This window comes from Microtus pennsylvanicus, chromosome 7 (assembly GCF_037038515.1).
Source record: "Microtus pennsylvanicus isolate mMicPen1 chromosome 7, mMicPen1.hap1, whole genome shotgun sequence".
NCBI lineage: Eukaryota > Metazoa > Chordata > Mammalia > Rodentia > Cricetidae > Microtus > Microtus pennsylvanicus.
In genome coordinates, this window is record NC_134585.1 from 37128730 (window position 1) to 37154213 (window position 25484).

At 37.2% G+C, this 25484-nt stretch overlaps 1 protein-coding gene across 3 annotated transcripts in view; it reads right to left on the reverse strand.

The window, feature by feature from the left end:
- Nucleotides 1-25484, reverse strand: part of Khdrbs2 (KH RNA binding domain containing, signal transduction associated 2) — a 393774-nt gene that overhangs the window by 31537 nt on the left and 336753 nt on the right. For all 3 annotated transcript variants that reach the window (XR_012911354.1, XM_075980542.1, XM_075980543.1), the window contains exon 7: nt 12565-12647. Coding sequence is in view for 2 of the 3 variants with exons in the window: in XM_075980542.1 (XP_075836657.1) it covers nt 12565-12647 (83 nt within the window). In the remaining variant the exon portion in view is untranslated. The remainder of the gene's footprint in view (nt 1-12564; nt 12648-25484) is intronic.

The window sequence follows — 25484 nt, forward strand, 5'->3', positions numbered from 1 at the left end:
GTGTGTGATGAATTCAGCGATATGGTTTTACTTTCATGTTCTTAGGCAACTAAAAACAATGGCAATGGCCTGTGTTGTTTCAGGAACCTCCCCTGTATAATAATGTTAACGGAGTTCCTGTGACTGGCATTGGGAATTTTAAGTAGATAGTCTGAGGTTCTTTGGTGAGGCAACTGTTAATCCAAGTTGTATAATATATGCTAAATAGATACTAAATATACAATAAATATATTTTAAATTATGCATATATAATATATTGCCATAATATACACATAATTTGTGGGATCCCATGTGTGACTCAGTTTCCATCTGGAGTCAATTTGACTTAAAGAAGTCATTTGAGTTCAAGCTTGCCTGCTCCACTTTTTTTTTTATAACCTTGAGGGCTGTGAGGAGGAAAGAACATTCTATCTAGTAGACAGTATAGTGCTGATGACAAACCCCAGGAACACCAAGATAGAAAGTAAGGCTGCTTCTGAGCAGCAAGTACGTGATGGAGAGGAGGCTGCTCACTCAAGGACAGGAATGGTCTTGTGGTTAGACACTGCCTGCCTGCCTGTGCTGTGCTTTGTTCTGCTTTTGTATATAAGCAGGTTCTGAAATAAACTCTGGGCTGTTTGGCTGCTTCAGCATGACCAGACAGACCTCCTGATTCTATCCTGTCTTCTGTTTTTTTCTGACTTTTCTTTTTGGTCTTGAGGATCCCCCTCCCCAGGAACCCTAGCTGACCTTATAGGAGCAGACTGGTACAATAATTATCAGTGGGTTTCCTCCTTTATTTTTCCTATTTTCCTTTCATATTTTATGACATGCTAGCCTCCTTCCCTCTACCCGAAGCTCATTATCTTGCCCCACTGACAGTCTCTTTCTGTTTTCCTGACTTCTGTGGTTTCTCCAGGTTATAACTCACATCTAAAGATGTGGAGCTATGATCAACAAATAAAAAATAACATGCAGCATTTATCTCCCTGGTTCTGGGTTACCGTACTCAGCATCATATTTTCTGGTTCTGTCTACTTACTGGGAAGTGCTCATAATTTTCTTTTTCTTTATAAATGAACAGAATTACATTATGTGTACATTCCACAACTTTCTTATCCACTCAACAGCTGAAGAACATTCATGTTTCCATTTACTAGATATTGTGACTATACCGACAATGAGCAAGCTGAATCAAGCATCTGCAGATTAGTATGTTGAATCTTTTGGGCATATGCTAAAGAGAAATAAAGCTGGGTTATATGGTAGATTTTTTTATGATTTAAGAATCATAACAAAAAAAGAATGTATTGAGCTTTAATACTGTGTTGGTTTAGTGCAAACACACTTTCAAATTTAATTTTCTTCATATATTTTTTGAGAATTTTATCAAGCATATACATTGCATTTTGATTATATCTACTACCCAATCCCTTTCTCTAACTTCTCCCTCACTTCCCCTTCAACATTCCTCCACCTTGACTTCAAGTCCCTTCTTTATAACTTACTGAGTCCAATTAATGCCCCGATTATATGCATAGGTGTAGGGCATCCCCTGAAGGATGGATAACCTATACTACCCATGAATAATAGAGTCTCCCTCCCCCAGCAACTATTGTTTGTCAAATAACTCTCAGCTAGGGGTTGAGCCTATGATTCCATCACCCCATTCATGATAAAATATCAATTGTTTCATCTGGTGTGGGTCTACTGCACGCAGCCACAGCTGCTGTGAGCTGATGAGTACAATGGCCCTGTCGGGTCCAGAAGACACTATTTGTAGTATTCCTCCTTTACCTCCAGCTCTTACAATCCTTTTGATCTTATTTTACCCCCACAACAAAGATCAACTCTGGACTGGGGCTTTTAGACTTCACGAGTATACCAAACTCTACCACATGCTATTTTATTCCTTGGTAATGTGTCCAGCCTTTGTTTTCCTTGTGTCATTCCAAGGAATGCCTTTGCAAACCTCAGTACTTTATAACTGGATTCTCCTGACAGAACTGTGGTTCGGGAGAGAATTACACTTTAATTTCTTGGTCCTTGCACGAGATGATACCCACTCTGGGCTTAGTTGTACCATGTCAGTAAATTCCCAGCTGAGCATCAGTTCCTGAAGCCTCCTGCACTGCCTCTCAACCCTCCACTTGAGGGCCCCTCACATTCCCTTACATTAGCTTCTAGCACACCAGTCTTTGTCTTCTCTCTGATCGGGCACACATATTGCCCTGATCCTCCAAATATCTTTTGCAGACCATGTACTACTGCTTCACATGACCACCCTGAATGAATCTGCAATACCAATTTCTTGGAACAGTATCTGTACATTGATTCCTTATATTTTTGGTTGTGAGCCTAGCCTTTAACGGCTGAGGCAACTCTCTAACCCAAGTACATTGATTCCTTTATACTCACGTTTTGTGTACAGCAGAATTTAGAAAATAGGCAGAATAATTAACAGATATATTATGTTTAATTCACAAGTATTTAATGTTTTTCAAGATATTGCTAGCATCTATAAGTACTGTATTGACATTGAGTAACTGGTGCACCAGGCTGTGTGTCCCAAGCCCGGCTCCAATAGTATTTTCCATCCTTGAGCCACGCCAGTCATCAGTCCACCAATGATGTCTAATACCTATTCTTGCTTGGCTTGTAGGTCTCGTATAACTAAGGGAATGAGGATATGTCAGAAAAGGCAGTGTATATTCCGCTTGTGGTTTGGGACACCCATCTGGCACTGTGAGCTTCCCTACTATGAGGAAACCTGAGAGAACAAAAGGCATCTATGAGGACACTACACAATTGTTCCATTTTCGGTGTAGACTTACAGGATCAGGATCATTTCATCAGAGGCAATCTCCTGATAACTCCAGTGTCCTGTCACTAAGCTTTGGCCTTTGTGCCCTTCCAGGTGAGGATCCAGACCCAGTGGGACCAAACAAAGTCATAACTTGAACACTGATGAAATTCATATATATATTTCCACTAATCTTTCAGGTGGTTGGTTACATAGAGATAGTAGTTAAAAGTCTAGATTTCAGCTTTTGTTCAGAAGCATCTGGGCCATCGTAAGGACCACACAGCTCTATCATCCTATATTTGAACAAAGGGTGGTTTCAGCTCAGTCATAGTGTTTGCCTTTTGTGATTTTGTTTTTTTAATACAGGGTTTCTTTGTGTAATAACCCTGCCATCTTAGAATTTGCTTTGTAGACCTGGTTGGCCTAGAGCTCACAGAAATCAGCCTGCTTCTGCCTTCTGAGTAAGTGATAGGTTTAAAGGTATATGACACCACAGCCTGGCTGCCACTTTTTATTTTATATTTTGATAGTTATTTAACAGCATCCCTGACTCCTTCCGCATTGTGTTTAACTACACATTTAATGTGATTTATTTATTTATTATTTGTTTGTTTGTCAATCTACCTACTTACCTACCTATTATCTATCTATCTATCTATCTATCTATCTATCTATCATCTATCTATCTATCTATCTATCTATCTATCTATCTATCTATCTATCCATTATCTATCTATCTATCCATTATCTATCTATCTATCTATCTATCTATCTATCTATCTATCATCTATCTATCTATCTATCTATCTATCTATCTATCTATCTATCTATCTATCTATCTATCTATCCATCTATCTTCAGTAATGCCAAGCTTCTCTACCTATCACTGAAATAAGAATTTCCCCAGCCTGGCCTTCATGATAGGCCCTTTGCAACACACTGGGTTTCTGACAGCTTAAAATGGTTCATTCCTGGAGATCTGATTGTGTGTGGCTTACCTTGGTTTCTCAGGTTTTCTGCTGAGTTATGTCTCCAACTCTACATTAACCTAGTCAGGAGAGATCTTTTCATCTCCATAGAAAGGTGACCAGGTTTTAATATTTAACTGGGGACCCTAGGTTCCTGTGGAAGATGACCATGCATGCAACTAAGGACAATGTGGTTTCTAACTCGTCTTGTTAAGGTATCATGGGAAGTTTACTTTTGCAAGCATTCTAGTTACCATGGAAATTCAGTTCAAACTAATAAAAAAGGAGTTGTTACCATAAACGGTGGATAATTTGAGAAAATCCATTGTTTCTCTTATATTTAGGCTGTCTCTCTAAGGTCTTTATCTGAAATAAAAGGCAATGAGGGCATCAAGACACCAAGTTTCGTTCAGTAGAAATTAAATTCAAACGATGTGAAATCTACTCTTTTATTCATGCAGAGACTTGTAGATAGCATGAACACACAACAGACTTGTGCAATAGCTGTGGGAAAATATCAAATCCAATAATCCTATATATTCAATAATACCATGGACTGCAGTGTTGAGACAAGAGAACCGAGTTTTAGAATGAAAGCGAACAGTTTTACAGTGAATGGTGATTGCAAAGAGCAAGACAAGCAGTCTGCCTAATATAAAATGTTTATTAAGTTATCGTACAGCTTTCACTTGTATATTTTCATTAGAAGGCTTTCTGTAAACTTAGCATCAAATAAAAATCTCACCTTAATATTACAGCCTAAAAAAATAATTAATTTGATTTTTTTTCATGTTTAGGAGAATTATTCAGTCAGGCTTTTTTTTTTTAAGTAATGGCTTCTATGATGATATGCAAGATATTCGTCAGTATTGCTATGGGATAGGGTCATTTCAGGTTCCCTATCCTCAGCTGCCCAAGGAATTAACTGGGGACCTCGGCTTGGGCACCTGGGAGCCACTCTAGGTTCAAATCTCTTGCCAGCCCTAAGGTGGCTCCCTTAACTAAGAGTTGTGCTTCCGTGCTCCCCTATCCAACCTTCCTTTATCCCAATCCTCCTTTTGCTCCAAGTTCCCCCCATCCTCCCCTTCTCCCTTTTCTCTCCCCATCTCCCCTTACCCCCATCCCACCCCACCCCCAAGATCTCAATTTTCTCCCCGGCAACTTTGTCTACTTCCCATAGCCAAGAGGATAACTATATGTTTTTCCTTGGGTTCACCTTCTTACTTAGCTTCTTTAGGTTCACCAATTGTAGGCTCCGTGTCCCTTATTTATGGCTAGAAACCAATTATGAGTGAGTACATCCCATCATAGAACATTCATCTGGTGATGGATGGAGATAGAGACAGAGACCCACACTGGAGCACTGGACTGAGCTCCCAAGGTCCCAATGAGGAGCAGAAGGAGGGAGAACAAGAGCAAAGAAGTCGGGACCACGAGGGGTGCACCCACCCACTGAGACAGTGGAGCTGATCTATTGGGAGGTCACCAAGGCCAGCTGGACTGTGACTGAAAAAGCATGGGATAAAACTGGACTCTCTGAACATGGCGAACAATGAGAGCTGATGAGACGCCAAGGACAATGGCAAGGGGTTTAGATCCTACGTAATGTGCTGGCTTTGTGGGAGCCTACCCAGTTTGGATGTTCACCTTCCTAGATATGGACGGAGGGGGAGGACCTAGGACTTACCACAGGGCAGGGAACCCTAACTGCTCTTTGGACTGGAGAGGGAGGGGTAAAGAAGTGGGGGGAGGGGGAGAAGGGTGGGAAGAGGGGGAGAAGGGTAGGAGGAGGGGGAGGGAAATGGGAGGCTGGGAGGAGGTAGAAACTTTTTTTTTCTCATATTCTCAATAAAAAAAAAGAAAAAAAAGAATAAAAAAAATAAAATGAAATGAAAAAAAAAAGTAATGGCTTGCATTCTTAGTACACTGCATATGTGTTCTCTCTGTTTCTCTGTCCTGTCCTATTCTGTCCTGTTCTGTTCTGTTTAGGTGTGTATTGGAAATCTGTTGAATTTATGATCCAGGTCAAGGTTCAGAATTTATTATTCTTTCTTTATAAGGCTGTAGACTTAAGGGACATGAGTTTGACTTTATTTTTGGAATTAACTAGAATTAGAAACCGGTTCCTTACTCACATGATGCTGCAAGGAGATAAAGTCCCCTTAACACAGCAGAGCACTGAACTGTTACTGCCCGGTGACGCTCTAATGGCAAGTAGACTTTGAGGAAGAAAACGAGGGTTCCTACCCTTAGGGATATGACTATCAAGGAGCCAAGAACTTTAAAAAGGTATATTTTCTATCCAATCTGCATTTCATATATTCACTGTACTTTTGTAAGAACGAGTAAATATTTTCACAAATAAAAAAAATCATTTAAAACCTCAATGCAGGACTGTTTCCATAGCAATTTTATGCCAATGTTACAGTCTTCAGACAGCTGACATGGATCATTACATTGCTAGTTATTGAGGTATATTACAAATGATTGGATATTGTGAGAGGCCTCTTCGCCTGCTCTTAATGTTCTCATCTTTCTTATCCTCTTTTCTATTGGAAGGATGACTAATGACTGCTCCGTCTCTTGGATCATTTATACTCTCTGCTTCCCAAAGGATCAAGACCGTGGGATCCATGGGAGAGAGAGACTGTAGGGAAGGCAGAGGTGTTGCAATATCTACGAGGTCTTTATACTTCTGCCCGACTCTGAAGTAAAAGGGTCGGCTCAAGTCTAGTGGCTTTTCCTACAGGGTTCTCTGTCTCACAATAATTTCACAGGAATCCTGACCTCTCAGAGGACCGAACTCTTCCTTGTGGTACTCTGGCAGGGAAAATAGTTCCCTAACCACACTTCCCTGAAATTACCTCGGGTGCCTCATTGTCTTGCACCCCACACACCTAACCTTGCATGCCTAACCATTATAGATATTCAGACAGATGGATTCTTTTACACTAAGAAATAATAAAATCTTAGCATTTCGCATCCACATTAAATTTTTGCTTTTAGAATAAAAATTTCTAGACCTGACCTTTTAATTTTCATTTGTGGCAATACCATTCATATCTAAATAAAATAGTTACTTCCCACATCTATGATTTCTTTTGATATAGATATTTTCAGTTGCAAAATGTTACCAAAAAATTTCATGAAGTTGTGTGATGTTAGAAAGGAAATCTCTGAAAATGCCAATGCCTCCAGGACGAGTTAAGATGTGGTAAATGGCATCAAAGATTCTTTGGCCCAGTTAAAGGTGTTACCACAGAGAGTCACCCTGGAAACCGCAGTTGTACTTCTGCAATTTAGAGGTGGCATAATAACTCGGAGTTCTATTCTTTTGCTTTCTCTCTTAGCCTGAGATCACGGGGAAAACACGGTTGGAGATTCTTTATAACACTACATTCCTCAGCAGCCATTAACGTCACTCAGTTAAGCTGTCTCCTGAGCAGTCTACAGAATTTTTCCTAATCCATTTGAAGAATTTCAGAAGTCACGGTGCCTTCCAAAGCAATGAGTGATTAATTAAGCTGTTCCATCTTTTGAACTCTGGGCGAACTTTCACACTGTTACCTTGTGAACTCCCCTGGAACCTCTGCTGAGGATGATACAGTGATTCCCGGAAGGAATCACATGGCTTCTGCCTTCTAATTTCTATCACTCTGTGTTCACCTACATCCAGAGACCATTTCATTTTATTTCTGATGGATTCCACATTTCCTGTTTTGATGTCAGAAATCAGTATCAGTACTCCTTCTGACTTTCACTTTAATAAAACAAATATACTTTGTATTGTCTACCAAAATATTCAAGTTGTTCACGAATGTTGCAGTCATGTGTTCATATTTTTTATCACTTTATTTCTTTCTCTCCTTTAATTCAAGTCTTACATAATTTTTTCTAGTTCTACTCTGTCAATTTGTTTTTTTTGGTTTTGGCAGTGCGTAAAATATATTCAATAGTGAAAGCAAAAAATTTATTGTGAAGCTCCACAGTTTCACTGTCGAATGGCTGCTCTGACTGTCAGGAAGGTCACTGAGTTTCACTCTTTGGATATGGTTAATTTCATATATAATGTCTTTTATTTTTAGTATTTCTCTTTTATATAATAAAGTTTAAAAAATTGAGAAAGTCTCACATTAAGAGTTTAATTAGTGAGTCACCTTAGAAAAAAATCTGAATTTGAGAAAATGAACTTCATTTGACATGGAATTCCTAGCACTTTTCACCCTCTAAGTATATAAATACATACAGAGTTGCAAATGACTCCTCACACAAATCATTAGCAGCAAATATTATATTATCATTTAAAAATTAAGTATTGTCCCTCCAGTTCCTACACTACTATGTATACACTCATATTTCACTTAATTCACTAGACTTTTGTGCAGCTGGGATGGATACCAGTGCTTTATATATACTACATGGTCACTTATTCACTGAGCTCCACCCCCACCTGAATTGTTAATCATACCTTCTTCTTATGCTGAAATGCTAATAATATAACGTAAGACTAAACATTTCATACATTTGTCAATAAATTTCCAGTGTTCATCTGCTTATCTGTAGTACTTACTGATATTATACTAAAATCCCCATGCAATTTTATGAAATAGTAGTTCTTTCATTAATATATTAATTTAAATTCATTGAAAGTCTCCAAGTCTCATCTCTATCTCTCTGTCTCTGTCTCCTCAGTTTTCATCCCTCATGTTTACCTCTCTCTTGACATGGTCTCTTTATGTTGCCCTGTTTGGCCTGGAACTCATTATGTAGGCCAGGGTGAACTTGAATTATGTATTACTTCTAGTGAAAGATTCTGTAATAGAAGTGATTGAATGATAACGAACAAAAGAAAAAAATATGATTATTACAAATTACAAGATGAGAATTATTATAATTTATTTTAGGGGTCCTGTATTCCTTATTTTAATTAATAAAAGTAATTACATAGGCATAAACAATCCCACATTAAGAGAGTACTTTAAGAAAAAAAAAGCTCAATACTGGGGTTTGGGTACCATCCCTCAAACTGTTGTTTGGGAGTATCTTGGAGAGCCCCCCCCCAAATTCATGCTTTTGTAGGAGCCATTTCTTTTGGTTGTCCATCATAATTTGATGGTAGAACTCTGTTCTTGAAGATACCACATAGTTTGGTCATATGACATGGAGAAACAGAGGTAGTAACCAGGAACCTTCTTCCTTGTTCTCTAGTTTTCATAGCATTGGGAGGTGGTTGCTATTTAGGCTGCTTTTGGAGGAAAGTTATTAATAGCCTGACCCAGCTGTGAACACCGTGAGCTACAATAGTGACCAACATGACAACATGCCTATGAATACAATAGTGACATGCATGTTAAGGGAGATAACAACCATTTCCTGATTAGAGTGAAGGCTGGCTGCAGAGCAGAAACTACATGATTAGTACTACTGCAAACCTGGTCAAGAACCTATGGTTGGGAAACTCATAGACACCAAGAATGACAGCTACTCTATTTGCTTATAGATTGACGATACTCCAGTGGATGGCCTCACACCCTACACCCAGAGGTATAAGGAAAACATAAACTGGACTCACTGGAGTATAAAAATAAAAACTGATACAAATTTTGGAAGGAATTGGGAGTAAGGGTGGATCCGGAATGATTCAGAGGGATGATTAGGAAGTGAACATTATCAAAATGCATTGTATATGTTTATGGAAGTTTAAAATAGCATTGCATTAAAATGTGGAAAAAACTCAAGATATCAAATTACTAAAGGAGACATACAAAAAAATGCAACCTTCATCAAAATATTCATGATATCTTTACTAGCTAGTTTGATTTCAACTTGACACAAGCTAAAATCATTTGGGAAGAAGGAACCTCAACTGAGGAAATGCTCCCACCAGATTGGCCTATGGGCAAGCCCATGGTGCATTTTCTTAATTAGTGATTGATGGTGTGCTAACTCATTGTGGGTGCTGCCACCCTTGGGGAGTTGGTCTTGCAGTCTATAAGAAAGCAGGCTAAGCAAACTTTGAAAAAAAAGCTACTATGCAGTATTCTTCTATGACTTCTACATCAGTTCCTGCCCTGACTTCCCTGCATTATGGACTGAACCCTTTCATGCTCAAATTGCTTTCTGTCATGGTGTTTCACCACAATAATAGAAATGCTAACTAAGATGATACTCTTCATAGTATGAGAAAAAATTCCAAAAATTATTTGAGAACACAATGAATACTAAAGTAATCTTATTTTTAAAGATCCGTGCTGGAATCTTCATAAAGAATGAAAGAGTAACAAGATCTTTGCATATAAACAATCAAGTAGACCAATGGAACAGAAGGACAGAGTACCAATAAATATATCAGCACATCTTTAAACCACCCAGTCACAGGAAGGGTACTGAAAATATATTGTATAATAAATTGGAGGAAAGGAGATCATTTGTTGCAAATGGTATGGGAAAATTAGAGAAACACGTTTAGAAAAATAAAACTAAATCTCTCTTAACTTATCTAAAAATCAACTCAAAATGTGTTAAAAATGTTACTTAAGACTTGAAATTCACACTCCCAGAGGAAAGCAGAGAAATTCATTTCATGATCCCAGCACAGGCAATGAGTTTTTGGGCAAAATTCCAAAATCAGTAGAAAAAAATTTAAGAATTGGTAAACAGGATTCTGTTAAATAAAAACTTTTTTTCCTTTATCACATAGGGAAATAGTCATAAGAATGCAAGAAAAATCCAATAACATGGAGGAATGTCTTTGCCAGCTATTATCTGACAGAAAATCAATACCCATAGGAGATGTAGAGGTCAAAATATAAACAACCCAAGGAAAATGTACAAATGATTTTAATAAACACTTCTCAAAAAGAGAGAAAACACAAAGGCCCAATAAATATAAGAAAAAATATGTCATAGTCTTAGCCACCAAAGAAATGCCAATCAGTATTACACTGGAAGCTCATTTCACAATAGTGAAAATGAAAATTATATAAGAAAAAGGAAAATGAAAACATTCTGGCAAGGTTGTACAAAGGGCAGGCATACACTGCATTGTTGGTAGAAATTTAACATACTACTGAAACTGGTATAGTGAATCCTCATTCCATAAACGCTAAACCTCCATGTTTTTAAGCAGCAGCACCCGTGGATACACTTGCAAAGCAAATGAACTCAGCATAGGAAAGTGATTCCTGCCTGCTCCTTTCCACTGTGGCTTTATGTACAACAGTTAAGTGATGGATTCTGCCTACCTGGAGGTCTAAAGAAGAATGGGTGTTCTGAGTAGTTCTATGTGAACTTGACACTAGCTAAAGTCATTGATAAGGAGGAAGCCTCAAGTAGGTATATGTCTCCCTAAGATGGGGCTGTAGGTCATTTTCTTAATTGATGATTGATGGGGGAGAATCCAATCAATATGGGTGGGGCCACACCTGGACGAGTGGTCCTGGATTTTGTAACAAAGCAGGTTGAACAAGCAATGGGGGGTTAGCCAGTAAACAGCACTCCTGCTGAATCAGCTCTTACTTCCAAATTCTAACCCTCCCCAACTTGCTTTTGGTCACAGTGTTTCTTCATATCAATAGTAACCCCAAGTAGAACAATGGGTAAAGGAAATGCTGTATATGTGTAAATACACATCGTAGTCTTATTTACTACAACAAAAGGATGAAATACTGCCACATGCATGAAAATCAGTGGAAACGGATATCATCATATTAAGTGGAAATAAGCCAGGTTCATGAACAAATATTGCTTATTTTCTGATAGATGTAGAAACTGAAATCCCAACAAAAAGCCCTGAAAGTGGAAGAGAGTCCATTGGGGTTTGGAAATGGACCAGGAAAGGAGGAGAGAGAAGGAAGGTGGACAAGGCCAGGAAGTAGAAACCATAAACTGAGAGGAGAAATACATTGGTGAGAATGCCACAGTGAATCTTATTAATTCATACAATAAACACAATAACATTCATGTAAGAAATAAAAAAAAATTAATGCTGTTGTATTGCTTCTCTATATGGCATGGTAGAAAGAGCAAGCAAGCGTACAGCCAAAACTTATTTGTAGATTCTATAGTATGGGAAGGAAGAGCAGGGAGCTGGTCATAGAAAACCATAATTACAAAAAAACTTTCGGGCAGATGGGGTTCTCTACAGATATGTTATTTATGGAGCTGGTTACACTGTAGCTGACATTTGTAGGCTTCACACAATGGGTCCCTAAATGGTTAAGTTTTATCATTTATAAGCAATATGTCAAAATCTGACATTCCAGCAGTACAAATTTATCAACATCACTAATTCTAGTTCAGTGTAAAGAGATATTCAACAATTTACAGATACTGATGAAAAAAAGAAAAGGATGTTTTTTTTATTCTTGGAGATATTTTTTCTAATTGCTCATTTTCAGCTTACCAATAAGATGTTCTTGTGATTTACAAGTAAAAATTACAGATTAGCTTTTTTTAAAAAAATAGCCGCATTGAGCAAGTGCCTGCCTTGTTAATGAAATAACAAGTTCATTAAAATAATGTCTGCAAGCAGTAGTACTTCCTTAAGTATAAGCTTGTTTAATGAGTTCATTGTATGCTAATCACCCTGTCTCAAGTTCCATGCCATTGTTTCCCTCTTTGTAGTTCAGGAGTTACCATCAGAGCTGCTATAGTGTACCTCTTGTGGTCTAGTAAGTAATTTCGTAACGTAGACAGGTAATGGAGATAAGTCAACTACTTGAAACCTTCACACAACTGTAATTCACATGTATAATACAACCTGGAACAGTGATAGCTCCTGGAAAAGTGACGAGCCGGCAAACGCCTTACCTTTGTGTCGGGGTCACGTAGCTGTTCTCGTAAGCCTCGTAGGTCTGGTCTTCATATTCACCCCCATAGCCATCATCGTACCCCTGAAATAGATGCCAATAAAGTAACTTTTACAAATCCGTCTGCTTGAATAATTTTAGTTTTCTGAGGATTTATGCCCCGTAAGCCTGGGTTAATTTCCATGCTTGGTTCTATTTGAATATATTTACAATTTCCACATGATGAAAAATACTGCAGATTTTTTTTCTGTCCTTTTTGGTGACATATGTGATTTTTTCCTTAAAAAGAAAGAATTGAAGTTGGGTAAGTAAGGAAGGGGTGGGGGTTCTTGGTGTAGTTGGGAGAGGGCAAAGAATATGAACAAAATATATTGTATGAAAAATTTATAAAAAGTGAAATATATATTGGAAAGGCTTAGTACTTGTCAATTATACTTTTAATCTATCAAAAACACGGAAATGCCTATTTTAAGAGTCATTTAAAATTTTAATATATAATAAAGACAAGTTAGGAAATAAGATGTAATCCTTTCTTTTTGTAACATTATTTTCAGGAGCTAGAATGTTAGCTCTTTTTACAGAGGAATCTATGTTCAGGTCCCAGCATCTGTGTTGGGAATAACCCCAGTTCTAGGTGGCTCTTCTCTACTGACTTCAGTTGGTACCTGAAGTCATGAGCACATACCTGCACACACACACACACACACACACACACACACACACAGAGAGAGAGAGAGAGAGAGAGAGAGAGAGAGAGAGAGAGAGAGAGAGAGAGAGAGAAACAGAGAGAAAGAGAGACAGAGAGAGAATATTACAAATGAATAAATCTCAAAAAGATTCTGAGCATCTAGTAATAGGAACCTCATGGTGGTATAAACTATTGGTCGCAATCCTATTCAAAGTACTGTGTTCATGTAACAACCATCATTATTAAGACAGAAAACCTAAGGTACAGGGTCCTTAAATTGTGATGAGGTTTCAGGCATAAAATAGGTTGTTATTGCAAACAAATAAAAACAAAGATGGGAGATTAAAGTGATTAAAGTAATTTTAGTTTGTTGTAAACTCTGTTTTTAAATCTCATAAGTAATGTTGTGTGCCATGTTTGAGTAAATTACTGTGACAAAACGACTGGAGATTTGTCATTCTAGAGTGTGCAAGCAATTGGAAATTACTTGTTGCAGCTATCAATCACTATGTGACCAATTCAGTTTTATTTCCCTTTGTGGTCATTGACTTGAGCCCTATCCATTCATCTTGACTGCTCCCTACTTTGGCTTCTAGAACTTTGCTGGATAGATTTTTCTCCATGAAACATGCTTCCACTTAATCCAACAAGTCCATACCATTACTTCACTCCAGAGACTTTTAAGTCTCTTTTATCTTATGCCAGACACTAAAATAGAAAATTGCAAATTTTTAATAATTGTTAAATTTTTCATACCTATCTTGATTAAAATTTTGAAACCAAGTAACCCGAAGGGTAGTATTTTACCACTGAAGAACTTTTTTAAATTTAAAAAAATTTTTTTATTTCTTCTAGCCAAGCTTCCTTTATTTGATGTTGCAATTTATGCATAACATATTCTGAGTCTAAAGTCCATGTTTTTAATTGTTTCATTCATTTTGATATCATCATATTTTTGTTGGGACATATGAGTTCTTCCATGAGATTTTTTAAAAGTATTTTAATTTAGCTAACATTTAATTTTTAAATGAGATATTCCAAAGTTATCAGAGTAGTTTTCATTAATCAAGTTTTGCAATTAAAAATCAGTTATAGTAAAATAAATGATTTACATATGAATTACTACTGAAGGTTTTGTGTCAATAAGGTGGTAGGTGTTTTTTCTGGCTCTTCTCTGATATGCAATTCTTTTACAGCCCTTTCCTCTATGATTTATTTATTTATTTATTTATTTATTTATTTATTTATTTATTTATTTATTTATTTATTTATTGGATATTCGAGACAGGGTTTCTCCGTAGCTTTTTGGTTCCTGTCCTGTCTTGTAGACCAAGCTGGCCTCGAACTCACAGAGATCTGCCTGCCTCTGCCTCCCGAGTGCTGGGATTAAAGGCGTGCACCACCACCGCCTGGCTTGTCCTCTATTATTTTGTTGCGCTCTGGTTCACACGGTCTTCTGAAGATGAACAGGTTTTCCTAATTACTGTTTTTGTGTAGCCCCCAATGGCCTCAAACTCTTAGTAATCCCTTCTGCCACATGATCCACCATGCCTGGCTCCTAAGACCTCTTTACCAGAGTTCCCTTATAACAAATTAATCATCATCCTGACTTCACCATTCTGATGAAAATTTCTTTTGTAATTTCTACTGTAAGGGATTCTTGAGAGATTCCTTTTCTTCCTCTCATTTCTTTTATATTCCATCTCCTCCCCAGCCTAGTTTGTTTTAAGGGCAGAATTTGAAAATTGTTATTATGGAAGACAGTAAAATGATAATATGTTAAAACCTCACTTATCCTTTCCCTATTGATTTGCAAATTGCTGGTACCTTGTCTATTTGTATTATAGTATATTGTATGATATTATATATTGTATATCATATGATATTTTATATATATATATATATACAGTTTTAAACCATTTGCAAATCAATTTTAGAAACAGATGTGGCCTATAATTCAAAAATAGTCATAATCTAATAGTGGCTTTGCATGATTTTGTGAGGAAAGACACAGTTTATTGCTTTTAATAACAAATATTATTTAGAAAAATTAACATAAAATTTAAAGGCATGATATTTTACTGCTTTCAAGATTATTTATGTAATTTTTGACATACAATAAAATATTATAGCATATTTATTCTTAGAATTCTTGAAGTTAATACACTGTTGATGGATGTCAGTGTGGTGGTTTGAATGGGAATGCTCCCTCCATAGGCATATTTGAATGCTTCCTCAACAGGAAGCAGCCTTATTTGAAAGGATTAGCAGGTATGGCCTTGTTGGAGGAAGTGTGTCACTGAGGATGAGGTTTGAGATTTTAAAAGTCCAGGGCAGGCCCAGTATCACTCTCTTCCTGCTGCCTGTAGACTGGGTTGTAGAACTCTCAGCTGTTTCTCCAGCACCATGTCTGTGCGCATGCTGCCATATGCCATGCCATGATGTTAATAGATTAAACTTCTGAACTGCATCAAACCCCAATTAAATGTTTCATTTGTAAGAGTTACCATGGTCATGGCGTGTCTTCACAGAAATTAAACACTGACTCAGACAGTCAATGAAATTTATTCTTTTGTATACTAACACAAAATTTGAAACAAAACCATGGAAATAAGTTTATGGAAATAAATTTTCAATTAACCTTTGTGAGTTCTGATTTAATGTTTTTTGATTGTTCCACTGCATATTGATGTTGAGAAGTTCTTCTGCTTATATATGATAAAGATTCTATTTTCTTTCACTTTCTGGACACTTTCTCAGTTGTTGGTGGTCTTTTTCTTTGTTGTTGTCTCTTATTAGGTTTCAATTACTGTGTGTTAACCGTACGTGTTACTGACATTTAGTGTTTCATTACTCCACAGATGCCTGCAACACACACTGTTGGAATGTAGCCTCCCTGTGCCCACTTGCCCTCACCCTGTTCATCTGACATGAGCGCGAGATCACATTCAGGTGGAAATGTTTGCTTCAACATATGACATTTTTTTTTGTTTTGTTTTTCGAGACAGGGTTTCTCTGTGGCTTTGGAGCCTGTCCTGGAACTAGCTCTGTAGACCAGGCTGGTCTCGAACTCACAGAGATCCGCCTGCCTCTGCCTCCTGAGTGCTGGGATTAAAGGCGTGCACCACCATCGCCCATGACATTATGTGCAGCATTTTTTTGGCTATGCTGGTTTATATAAGTTAATATCTTCCAATTACACATGCTTTACTACAAGTGATGGGGTTTCATTCTTATGAGTGACTAAACAGTAGTACTCCATACATGGAGCTCCAAATATTCATCATGCTCTGCTTTTTATACTTCCCCTTCCATTGTTCTGGATGTATCAATAGCTCTCTTAGTCCAGACATTTCTATCCTTGAAGGTTAAGACCTCTTAATCAAGTTTGTATTATAGATTAGAACTGTAATGTATCCTTTGGTCCTATGTGATTCTTCTTACTTTTACTTTGACTTGACTTTATCATATCTACCTTTTTCAAATGGATGATTTCACTTCAGGTACACACATGCATTACTAATGGGGGGGTGGAGAGGGCTCCCACAGTGCAGCTAGTTTAAGCAGCCTCTTCATAACCCAAGAATCAACCTTCTTCTTTTGCTGACACAGTTCCCAGGCCAGATGGTTTTTTTCAAGAGCTATCATAGAGCATCTCAGGATACTGTGCATGGAATTTACCACAGTGGGTCATAAGAGGACTGAGCTGACCTACAACAGGTCTCTAAAGATTTGATTCCTCCACCAAATAATTACAAAGAACAGCGTGGCTGCATTCCTCTTACATTCTTATTCAGGATTTTTTATACTTTCTTTTTGAATAAAAGGTAGGGATTGAAAAGGATTCTGGTATTTTTATCTTGCATATTCAATTTATATCCCGTGGAACCAGCTAGCTGAGCCAGGGGTCAGGGTAAGTCCCTGTTTTTATGACACTGATACCCTGGATTCTTGTTTTTTCATTTCTCTGTGTTGAAATTCTATTTAGTCTTCAAGGTCATATTATGTGATATTGTCTTAAGAAAGTGTTTTTTATCGTTACCAAGCATGTAGTGACCTCTGAGTTATTATCACCAGCCATTTGCTGTCACTGATACCTACGGTGTCTACACACATGCTTTTTTCAGTTTCTTTGAGTTTTATACGTTTGACTCCTTTAAAGAAAAAGGAGTATACATAGTCGGGCAGTGGCGGCGCACACCTTTCATGCCAGAACTTGGGAGGCAGGGACAGGTGGATCTCTGTGAGCTCGAGGCCAGCCTTGTCTACAGAGCAAGTTCCAAGACAGGCTCCAAAGCTACAGACAAACCGTGTCTCAAAAAAAAAAGAAGAAGAAAAGGATTATACCACAAGTTGTCCACTTTTTTGAGGCCTGTGGTAGTTAATATAGTATATTCCATAGCGTAGTCATCTGATAAATGTATATTGAGTTCTTAATGCAGCACAAAAAAATAGTCTTTTACAAGCTGGATACAGCTTGTCTCAAATCAATCAAACCCAGAGAGGTTTGTAGAATTTTGTAGCATCACCCCACCCCAGCCCTTTTTGAGAATACCATGGACTCCTCAAGGAGCTAACTCTGGGGGGACTACTGTATATTATTTTCACATGTACACGTTTACTTTTGTAAAAATAGTACACAGAAAATTCTTAGAATAGAGAGACAGTTTCTCTGTTAATACACAATTTCATGAAGTGTAAGGTTCAACTCTTCCTACAAATTAGTTACTAATGAAGAAAAAAAGTTAATATCTACACACTATTTTTGTTTTCTAATCTTTGGAATATTTTTAGAAACAACTGTTAGTACCAAATTTTTATAAGCATGAATGTTCATTAGTGTGCTTCGATGTGTGTAGATATTTAAAATAAATAGTTCTACACAACAGCCAATGGTCACTAATTAGTTCACAGTCACACAAACAATGTGTTTGCCAATAGTCCAGCCTAAGCATTCCAAACAAAATAATAAATTATTCATAGGTCAATCCTCCCTGAATAAACCTGGCTTTCTGAAGGGGCTGGAAGAAAATGAGTCTTCTAGAAATTGGACATGGAGCTGTGGCTCACAACCAAGGGGTGATGACTCCAGCTTCATCCTGCCTTCATGTGGGAGTTTCTGCCAAAACTGCCAATTCCAGTGTAGAAACACCACCGTGGTTCTCTATTCTTGGCTCCTATGTTGGTAAAATGATATCAGCCATCTTATAATCTTATTATAGGAATTTAATTATATGGAAGCTGTAAAATACACCATACCCAATATAAGGTTGCTCAAGAACTGTTTACATATTGTTACATTCATGAAGTTTGAAGCTTTCTTGTCACTTAAGGAAAGAAAGTATGAAGGATGTGGGGAACGTAGCTCAAGTTAGAGAGGAGAAATAAGTTTCCATGTGCCACTGACGGTGAATGTAGGTAGCAATAAAGCAAACACATTTCAAAACAGATGGAAGAAAATGTTTGACAGTTTTGAGCACAAAGAAATGATAAACATTTGAAAGAAAAAATATTCACTCAATTTTGAATGTTCATTGTATCAGAAACACACAGGATTTGGGTACAGATTAGGGTAAAGCATTGTCTAGTATGACAAGAAACCACGTGTTTATCCACACAAACCATAAAATTTATATATTAGCATACAAATGTGTGCACCTTATGTGACAATTAAAAATAAATAAAAGGTGAAAACAGAATTCTCATTAAAAAAGAAAACATCTTACAATGACTCTCACCCTGTATTTCGGAAGTGTATTTTAAGTGTCTCGAAAGCTTTTCACGGACAGTGCCACCGCTTTGTGCACAGTCTTCCTGTTGCAAAAGTTAAATTTGACCATAGAAAGTGATCAGTGTTGTAGGTCCAGTGATTGAATATCAGCAGCTTCTTGCAGTGCAATGTAACACTAAGACTAAAATACGCAGATCAGAAGTTTCCAATATAAAGAAAAGTGAAATGTCTTAGAATACCAGGTGTTTGCATACTATGATGGTTTAACAAAAAAATCATTTGGACTTCTAGATTTATTCATTGTCATTTTATGTGTATATGATGAGGGTTGCATATATGTGTGTAGACCATGTGTGTGCATGCAGGTGCCTATGAAGGTCAGAAGAAGGTCCTGAAATATCTAGAGATGGAGTTACATGTAGTCCTCAGCAGTCTGATGTGGGTGATGGGAGCTGAACCCAGGTCCTATGCAGTATGTTTTCTTAACTGTGGAGACATGTCCCCAGGTCTCTCAATTGCAAAGTTAATTCATATTGATATCTACATATATTTTCATTTACATTTTAAATTAGAAGGTGACAGATTTAGCATATGTTTATACATTATGGAAAAAGTCAATGGATATTTAAACAAAACAAATAAAAGGAAATAATGTGTCATTTCCAAAGCAAGGAAGCTAAAAAGAAAATAAACTCAACAATCAATAATAATAAAGCCATAAAACATTTAGAATTAAGTAATTTAATTATGAGGGTCAGAACCATAAATCTGTCACTAAAAATTAAAACACTAGGCAGTGAGGCAACTTGCAAATGATGACCTTTAATATTATTGAATGTAATTAGCCAGTCAAATGGGAACTTGACATTCATTAGTTAAGTGTGGTTAATTTGTAATTCTTAAATGCTTGTTCCTTTCTTAGCTTAATGATTTAAACAATAAAATGCAGACTGTCTGCTTTGTACATGCACACCTCTTACTAAAAATACTCATGTAATAGTTCTAATAGTAAGTAAGATATACATAAAGTTTTATAAAAGAAACAACATAAAAGTCCAATATTTTATAGTCACTACTTCTTTAGTATGTAAGCTATCAATATCCATTATCAGTGCTTCTTGTATGTGGGCTTACACATTTAAACTTTCATTCTTAAGTCTTACATATCTCTAGGTAAGTTTATCACACAGTCTAGTCATCACTTTATACAAATGGGCTTCTGTAAAGTAAATGCGACTCTAATGGGGTCTTCCAATGATTTTTCTTTAGTTTTTATTTTTTAAATATGCATACAATTTATTTTTATTATATTCTTACCACTTTCCCCAGTCATTCCCCTCTACCCACCCAACTTCATGTTTTTTCTTTTTCTTTATTTTTTTAAAAAAATTTTATTTGTTCTTCTCTCATACAATTATATCCCAACCACAACCTCCTTACCTCCAAAGAATAGCCTCCAGTTAGGATGCTTGATAGCAATGCCTGGATACTCCTCTGATGGTTAGCTTTTGTTACTGAAAAAAGTGCTATTTTTCACCACAGGAAGGAACTATGCACTGAAAATCACCCCAATACACAGGTCACACACACCAAGTATGGATTATAGTGACGATCAGCAGTTTAGCTCTTAGTAAATAATATTTAATTTTTTGGAGTTTTCTAGGAATTCAGAGAACAAGGCCCTAAACAAAATGTTCTATGATATCATTGTATCCATGTACAGTATTGTTATGAGATAAAATTTCTGTAATTCTGTATACTAAATATGAAGCTGCAAGGGGCATGCTTCTGAAAGATACGCTCTTAAGAAACTAACTATTCTGATGAACCACCAGAATACCCCTGACAGCCCAGCATACATGACCCAGTGTTCTATATTACTAAATCTCTAAGGAAGCTAATGCAAATTCATAAATTTACCAGAGAAGATAAAACGACAATGTTTCATTCATAGATACATATATATGTAAATGAAGTGAAAAATATTCTGTTCTAATGAGGACACTTGAACTCACATGTCACAAACATGTATTTAGAGACCACAGAATAGAGGAGTAGAGAAATACATAAAGACAGACTTGACATGCTCTCACTTAAACTGGGGACTAAAACAATTTCACTCACAGGAGTAGGAATAAGGGGGGTTACAGAGGGTAGGCGTGGGGATGGTGGGAGGTAATTGTTAACAAGCACAAAATCTCACACAGGAAGCACATAGCAGTCTTTACTTCTATTGTACAACGTGGTGAGAACAGCTAGTAGAAGGTCATGACTTCACAGTTCCCAAGAGAAAATTTTAAATTTTATTTCAAAAATGTTAAGTATTTGAGGTGATAGCTAAGTTTATTTCAAAATTATTTTAAAGTGTATTCACAAATCATATCACTTTGTATCCTACAAATTTATACAAAATATTCAGTGTACTGTAAAAAAAATGCAGTGTTTTATCTTCAAGTTATTGTGTGGCTTTTTGAGAATATTTCAAGAATTCTGCAAGTTGGAGCACTGTTATGTACTTAGAAGCTAACCACTCTGAATCTGTTTTCTGGACAGTAGCCTGTGGCATGAGACTCCCAGATTAGAACATGGGGCTTTACTACTTGCAGCAAAGAGAGCAGTGAGTTGTATATGCATTTGGCTTCAGTCTCTTCATGCCTTTTATCCCAAGGCAGCTGGCCAAGCTGAATGCCTTACACAAAAAAAAAGTCAACTACAGAAGATTTCAAAATACGCCCTCTTTAGGGGAGGCTGCCTGATGCTCAGCTTTCCTAGTGGCATGAATTGTTTTAGACAGCAGAGAACAAATAGAGAAACGAGGGTCGGGTGTCCTTGTCCTAGCAGGGAAGAAAGCGCAGGGACAGTCAGAGCCCAGGGCAGATTATGTCTCACAAGGATTAAATCCTGCAACAGGGATTCAGACTGTTTATTGTAGAATTTTCATGTTTGTGTAGTATCTGAAGATTAGGTGAGTAGATTATGGCACGTACCCTTGTGTTTATGTCATAATTATAATTTAATAGATTCCTCCCTTTTCAGCAGTCCTTTTGCTTCATAGATTCCTATAATACTTTACCTGTTAGAGTGTTGCCCTGTGACCCTTTCCTATCTATTATTAGCAATAAACATTGCCAAGCAGGGCACGCTATTACCTAAACTCAGACATATATACTTAGTGAGGCTCTTAAGGTAATGCAGAATCTTATTTTTTTCCCCTAAAAATATATTAATTTCAAGCCAACTTCCAGTTTCTGAAAGGAATAGCTGAGAATTAATTTCCAAAGTTGCACATGTTCTACAGCTCACCTAATTATTTTTGTTGATTAAACTATTTGTGACCTAGGTTTCCAAGTAGGTGATTCTTAATCATTAGCTGTTGTATTAATTTTCTGCTAGTAATAAAGCTATATAATAAAAATGGCACCACGAAACCTACATTAATATAAATAATAAAATTTGGGGCTCGGTGGAGACAGAGGAAAGCTTCATTAATTAGAGTGTTCCAGGGCTATAATTAAAATTAAGTCTCCTAGAACATTTTAGCTATTTTTTTCTAGAACACTACAAGAGGATATTAACATTGTGGTTTTTGAAACGATTCTTTTCTAAGTAGGGTTTCTCTATCCTCATTTTCCTGAATTTTGTTAGACATGTTAAAAATCTGACAGCAGTCTGGTAAGTCGAGTTGACTAAAGGACCTATGACCAATACGGTGCCAGCTTATAGTCCTGTGGTGCCAGGCGCTAATGCTTTTATTTCATTGTGGTAATGCTCCCTGCACTCCATGCTCTGAGGCTCCTGCCTTAGAGATTAGAAGTCAGAGGCAATAGTCTCTAAGACCTACTAGCTCACCCCGCTGCTAAAAGACAGAAAATTGCGAATGTTGTCAGGACGAAGAACACGAACAAGCTTTAGGAGATAACTCGTGTTTTTCGTTTGTTAAGTACCAAAAGGTTAAAGATGAAAGCAAGGGCAACGACACAGCAGAGACCTGGTAATCACAGGAATGTGGGAGGCTGGCACATGGAGGAGGCAGGCTTTTGCAAAGGAAGCCTAACACCAATTTCTAACACAGCCATGTGAGGCTGCAGCTACATGGTGTCTTTTAAATATTTATTATTGCAAAATTTCATGTGTACACACAATGTCCATGGAGCTGCGCTACAGAGGACATTTCCAGGCAAATATATATGGAACAAATTACCTTCTCATATCCCTTTTCTTCCTCTTCCCATTGACCGTTAACTGCACCTCTCTCTAGAGTCTAGACAGGGTAGTTACACTTTCATACCATATGTACATACATGATTTTCTGTCTCTGTACAGAACCTAGGACTACAAACAGAAGCAATCAAACCTTTGTCATCCTGAGACTGGCTTCATTGTTGATTTTATGACTATCTGGGACTTCATTATTTTGCTGTAATGATATAACTTCATTCATTTATATGGCTTAAAAGTTCCACTGTCTATGTTTTATATATTCTTGACCCTTTCCTCTGCTTGTGAACACTTGGGATGATGCTAGAGGCTTAGCTGTTGTGGATAGTGTAACACTGAACACTGATGTGCAGGTACCTTCTGTGATACTTGGTGTCCTTTAGGTAAATACACAGGGGTGGTCCAGCTAGCTGGGTCATGAGGCAAATGTGCTTTGAAGTATTTTAATAAACATCTAGATATGGAAAGATGACTCAGTGGGTACAGGAATGGATAGATGGCTCAGTGGGCAGAGTGCTTGGTGCCTAAGTATAACAGCTTGAGTTTGGATTCCAGCACTTACATAAAAAACTGGCTGTGGCAGCATGCCAGTGTTGGGAGGCTGGGATGGGAACATTCTGGGGGCTTCTGGTTAATCAGTCTAGCCAGTTGTTGAGCTCCAGGTTCCCTGAGAGGCTTGGTCTCAAAAAACAATGTCGAGAGTGAGAGAGGAAGACACACAACTGTGACCTATGTCTTTAACACCCACATTCATGGGCTGCATACACACACACACACACACACACACACACACACACACACACACACACACAGAGACACAATTGAAATCAACTATGGTGGTATTTCCACCACCATGATTACTTTTGCCCAGAGATGCTTTTGACTATCTGTGGTCCTTTGCGCTCCCAAATGAATTGTGTGTGTGTGTGTGTGTGTGTGTGTGTGTATGAACTTGTGTGTGTAGGTCAAAAGTCGTTGGCTGTGTTCTTCTATAACTCGTCTTTTGAGTCTGGATCACTGAACAGGAGGACATCCATTAGAGAAGCCGATGTCACGTGTGCTCCAGAGTCTGCCTTCCTGCTGTCTTCCCTGGCATTGGCCTTGCAGCTGTGTACTGTCACACCATGCATTTATGTGTGTGCCGGAGATTGAAACTCAGGTTCACACATCTGTGTGGCACAGACTCACATATCTTTGTAGCTCCTTTCTTAGGACCACTCTGTTTCTAAAGAAAATGACTCTGGGAATTTGTTGGGAATTGCATTGAAACCGCTCATTTCCTTTAGTAGTATGGGCATGTCACAAAATTAATTCTTCTGATCCATAAGCATTGAAGGCCATTCCATCTTCTAGTATGTTTTATATTGTTGCTTTAATCTGTCATCTCAAAATGCTGACATCATCATAAACAGTTTTATTCAGAGGCTCTAATTTAACATGGCTATGACAGAGGATGAATTACAGGGAGCATAACATATAAACAGCACCCTAAACAACCTCTGTTATGCTTAGTAATATGAGATTGTTCATTGAGAACGTAATCATATATCTTTAAATAAAAGAACAAGCCGGGCGGTGGTGGCACACGCCTTTAATCCCAGCACTCTAGAGGCAGAGGCAGGCGGATCTCTGTGAGTTCGAGGCCAGCCTGGTCTACAAGAGCTAGTTCTAGGATAGGAAACAAAAGCTACAGAGAAACCCTGTCTCAAAAAATCCAAAATCAATCAATCAATCAATCAATCAATAAAAGAACATTCTAACATAATGTATCTTAATATTTTTCAAAATTCTTCCCTAAAAATGGAGTTTATGTCTTTAATAAAATTTTTCTAACTATAAAGCAATTGAAAAACCTATTGCTTACATTAATAAATAACACATTTCTTATATTTTTCACATAACTGTTACTTTCCAATAAATTGGTGTAAGGCAAATAATATAGAAATGAAATAACTAAAGCCATTTGGCATCTTCATTTTTATGAGTTTTTATTGTTACATTTTTATTATTACCCCAAGAGGAAGGCATTTGAAAATCTTCTGGGATCCCAGTGATTAAAAATACATCAAGATGTGGCAATGCCCTTGTATTCATCTTTAACCTTTTGTTACTTCCTTGAGAAAAGCTGAGTTTCCTTCTAAAACATGATTTTAATCTTAGTCATGATAGATTTATTAATCTGATTTTACTGAATACTTTTCCTAAAGCCAAAGAGTGGATTGATACATACATACATATATATGTATATATATACATATATATGTATAATGCAAGTGTTCAAGTT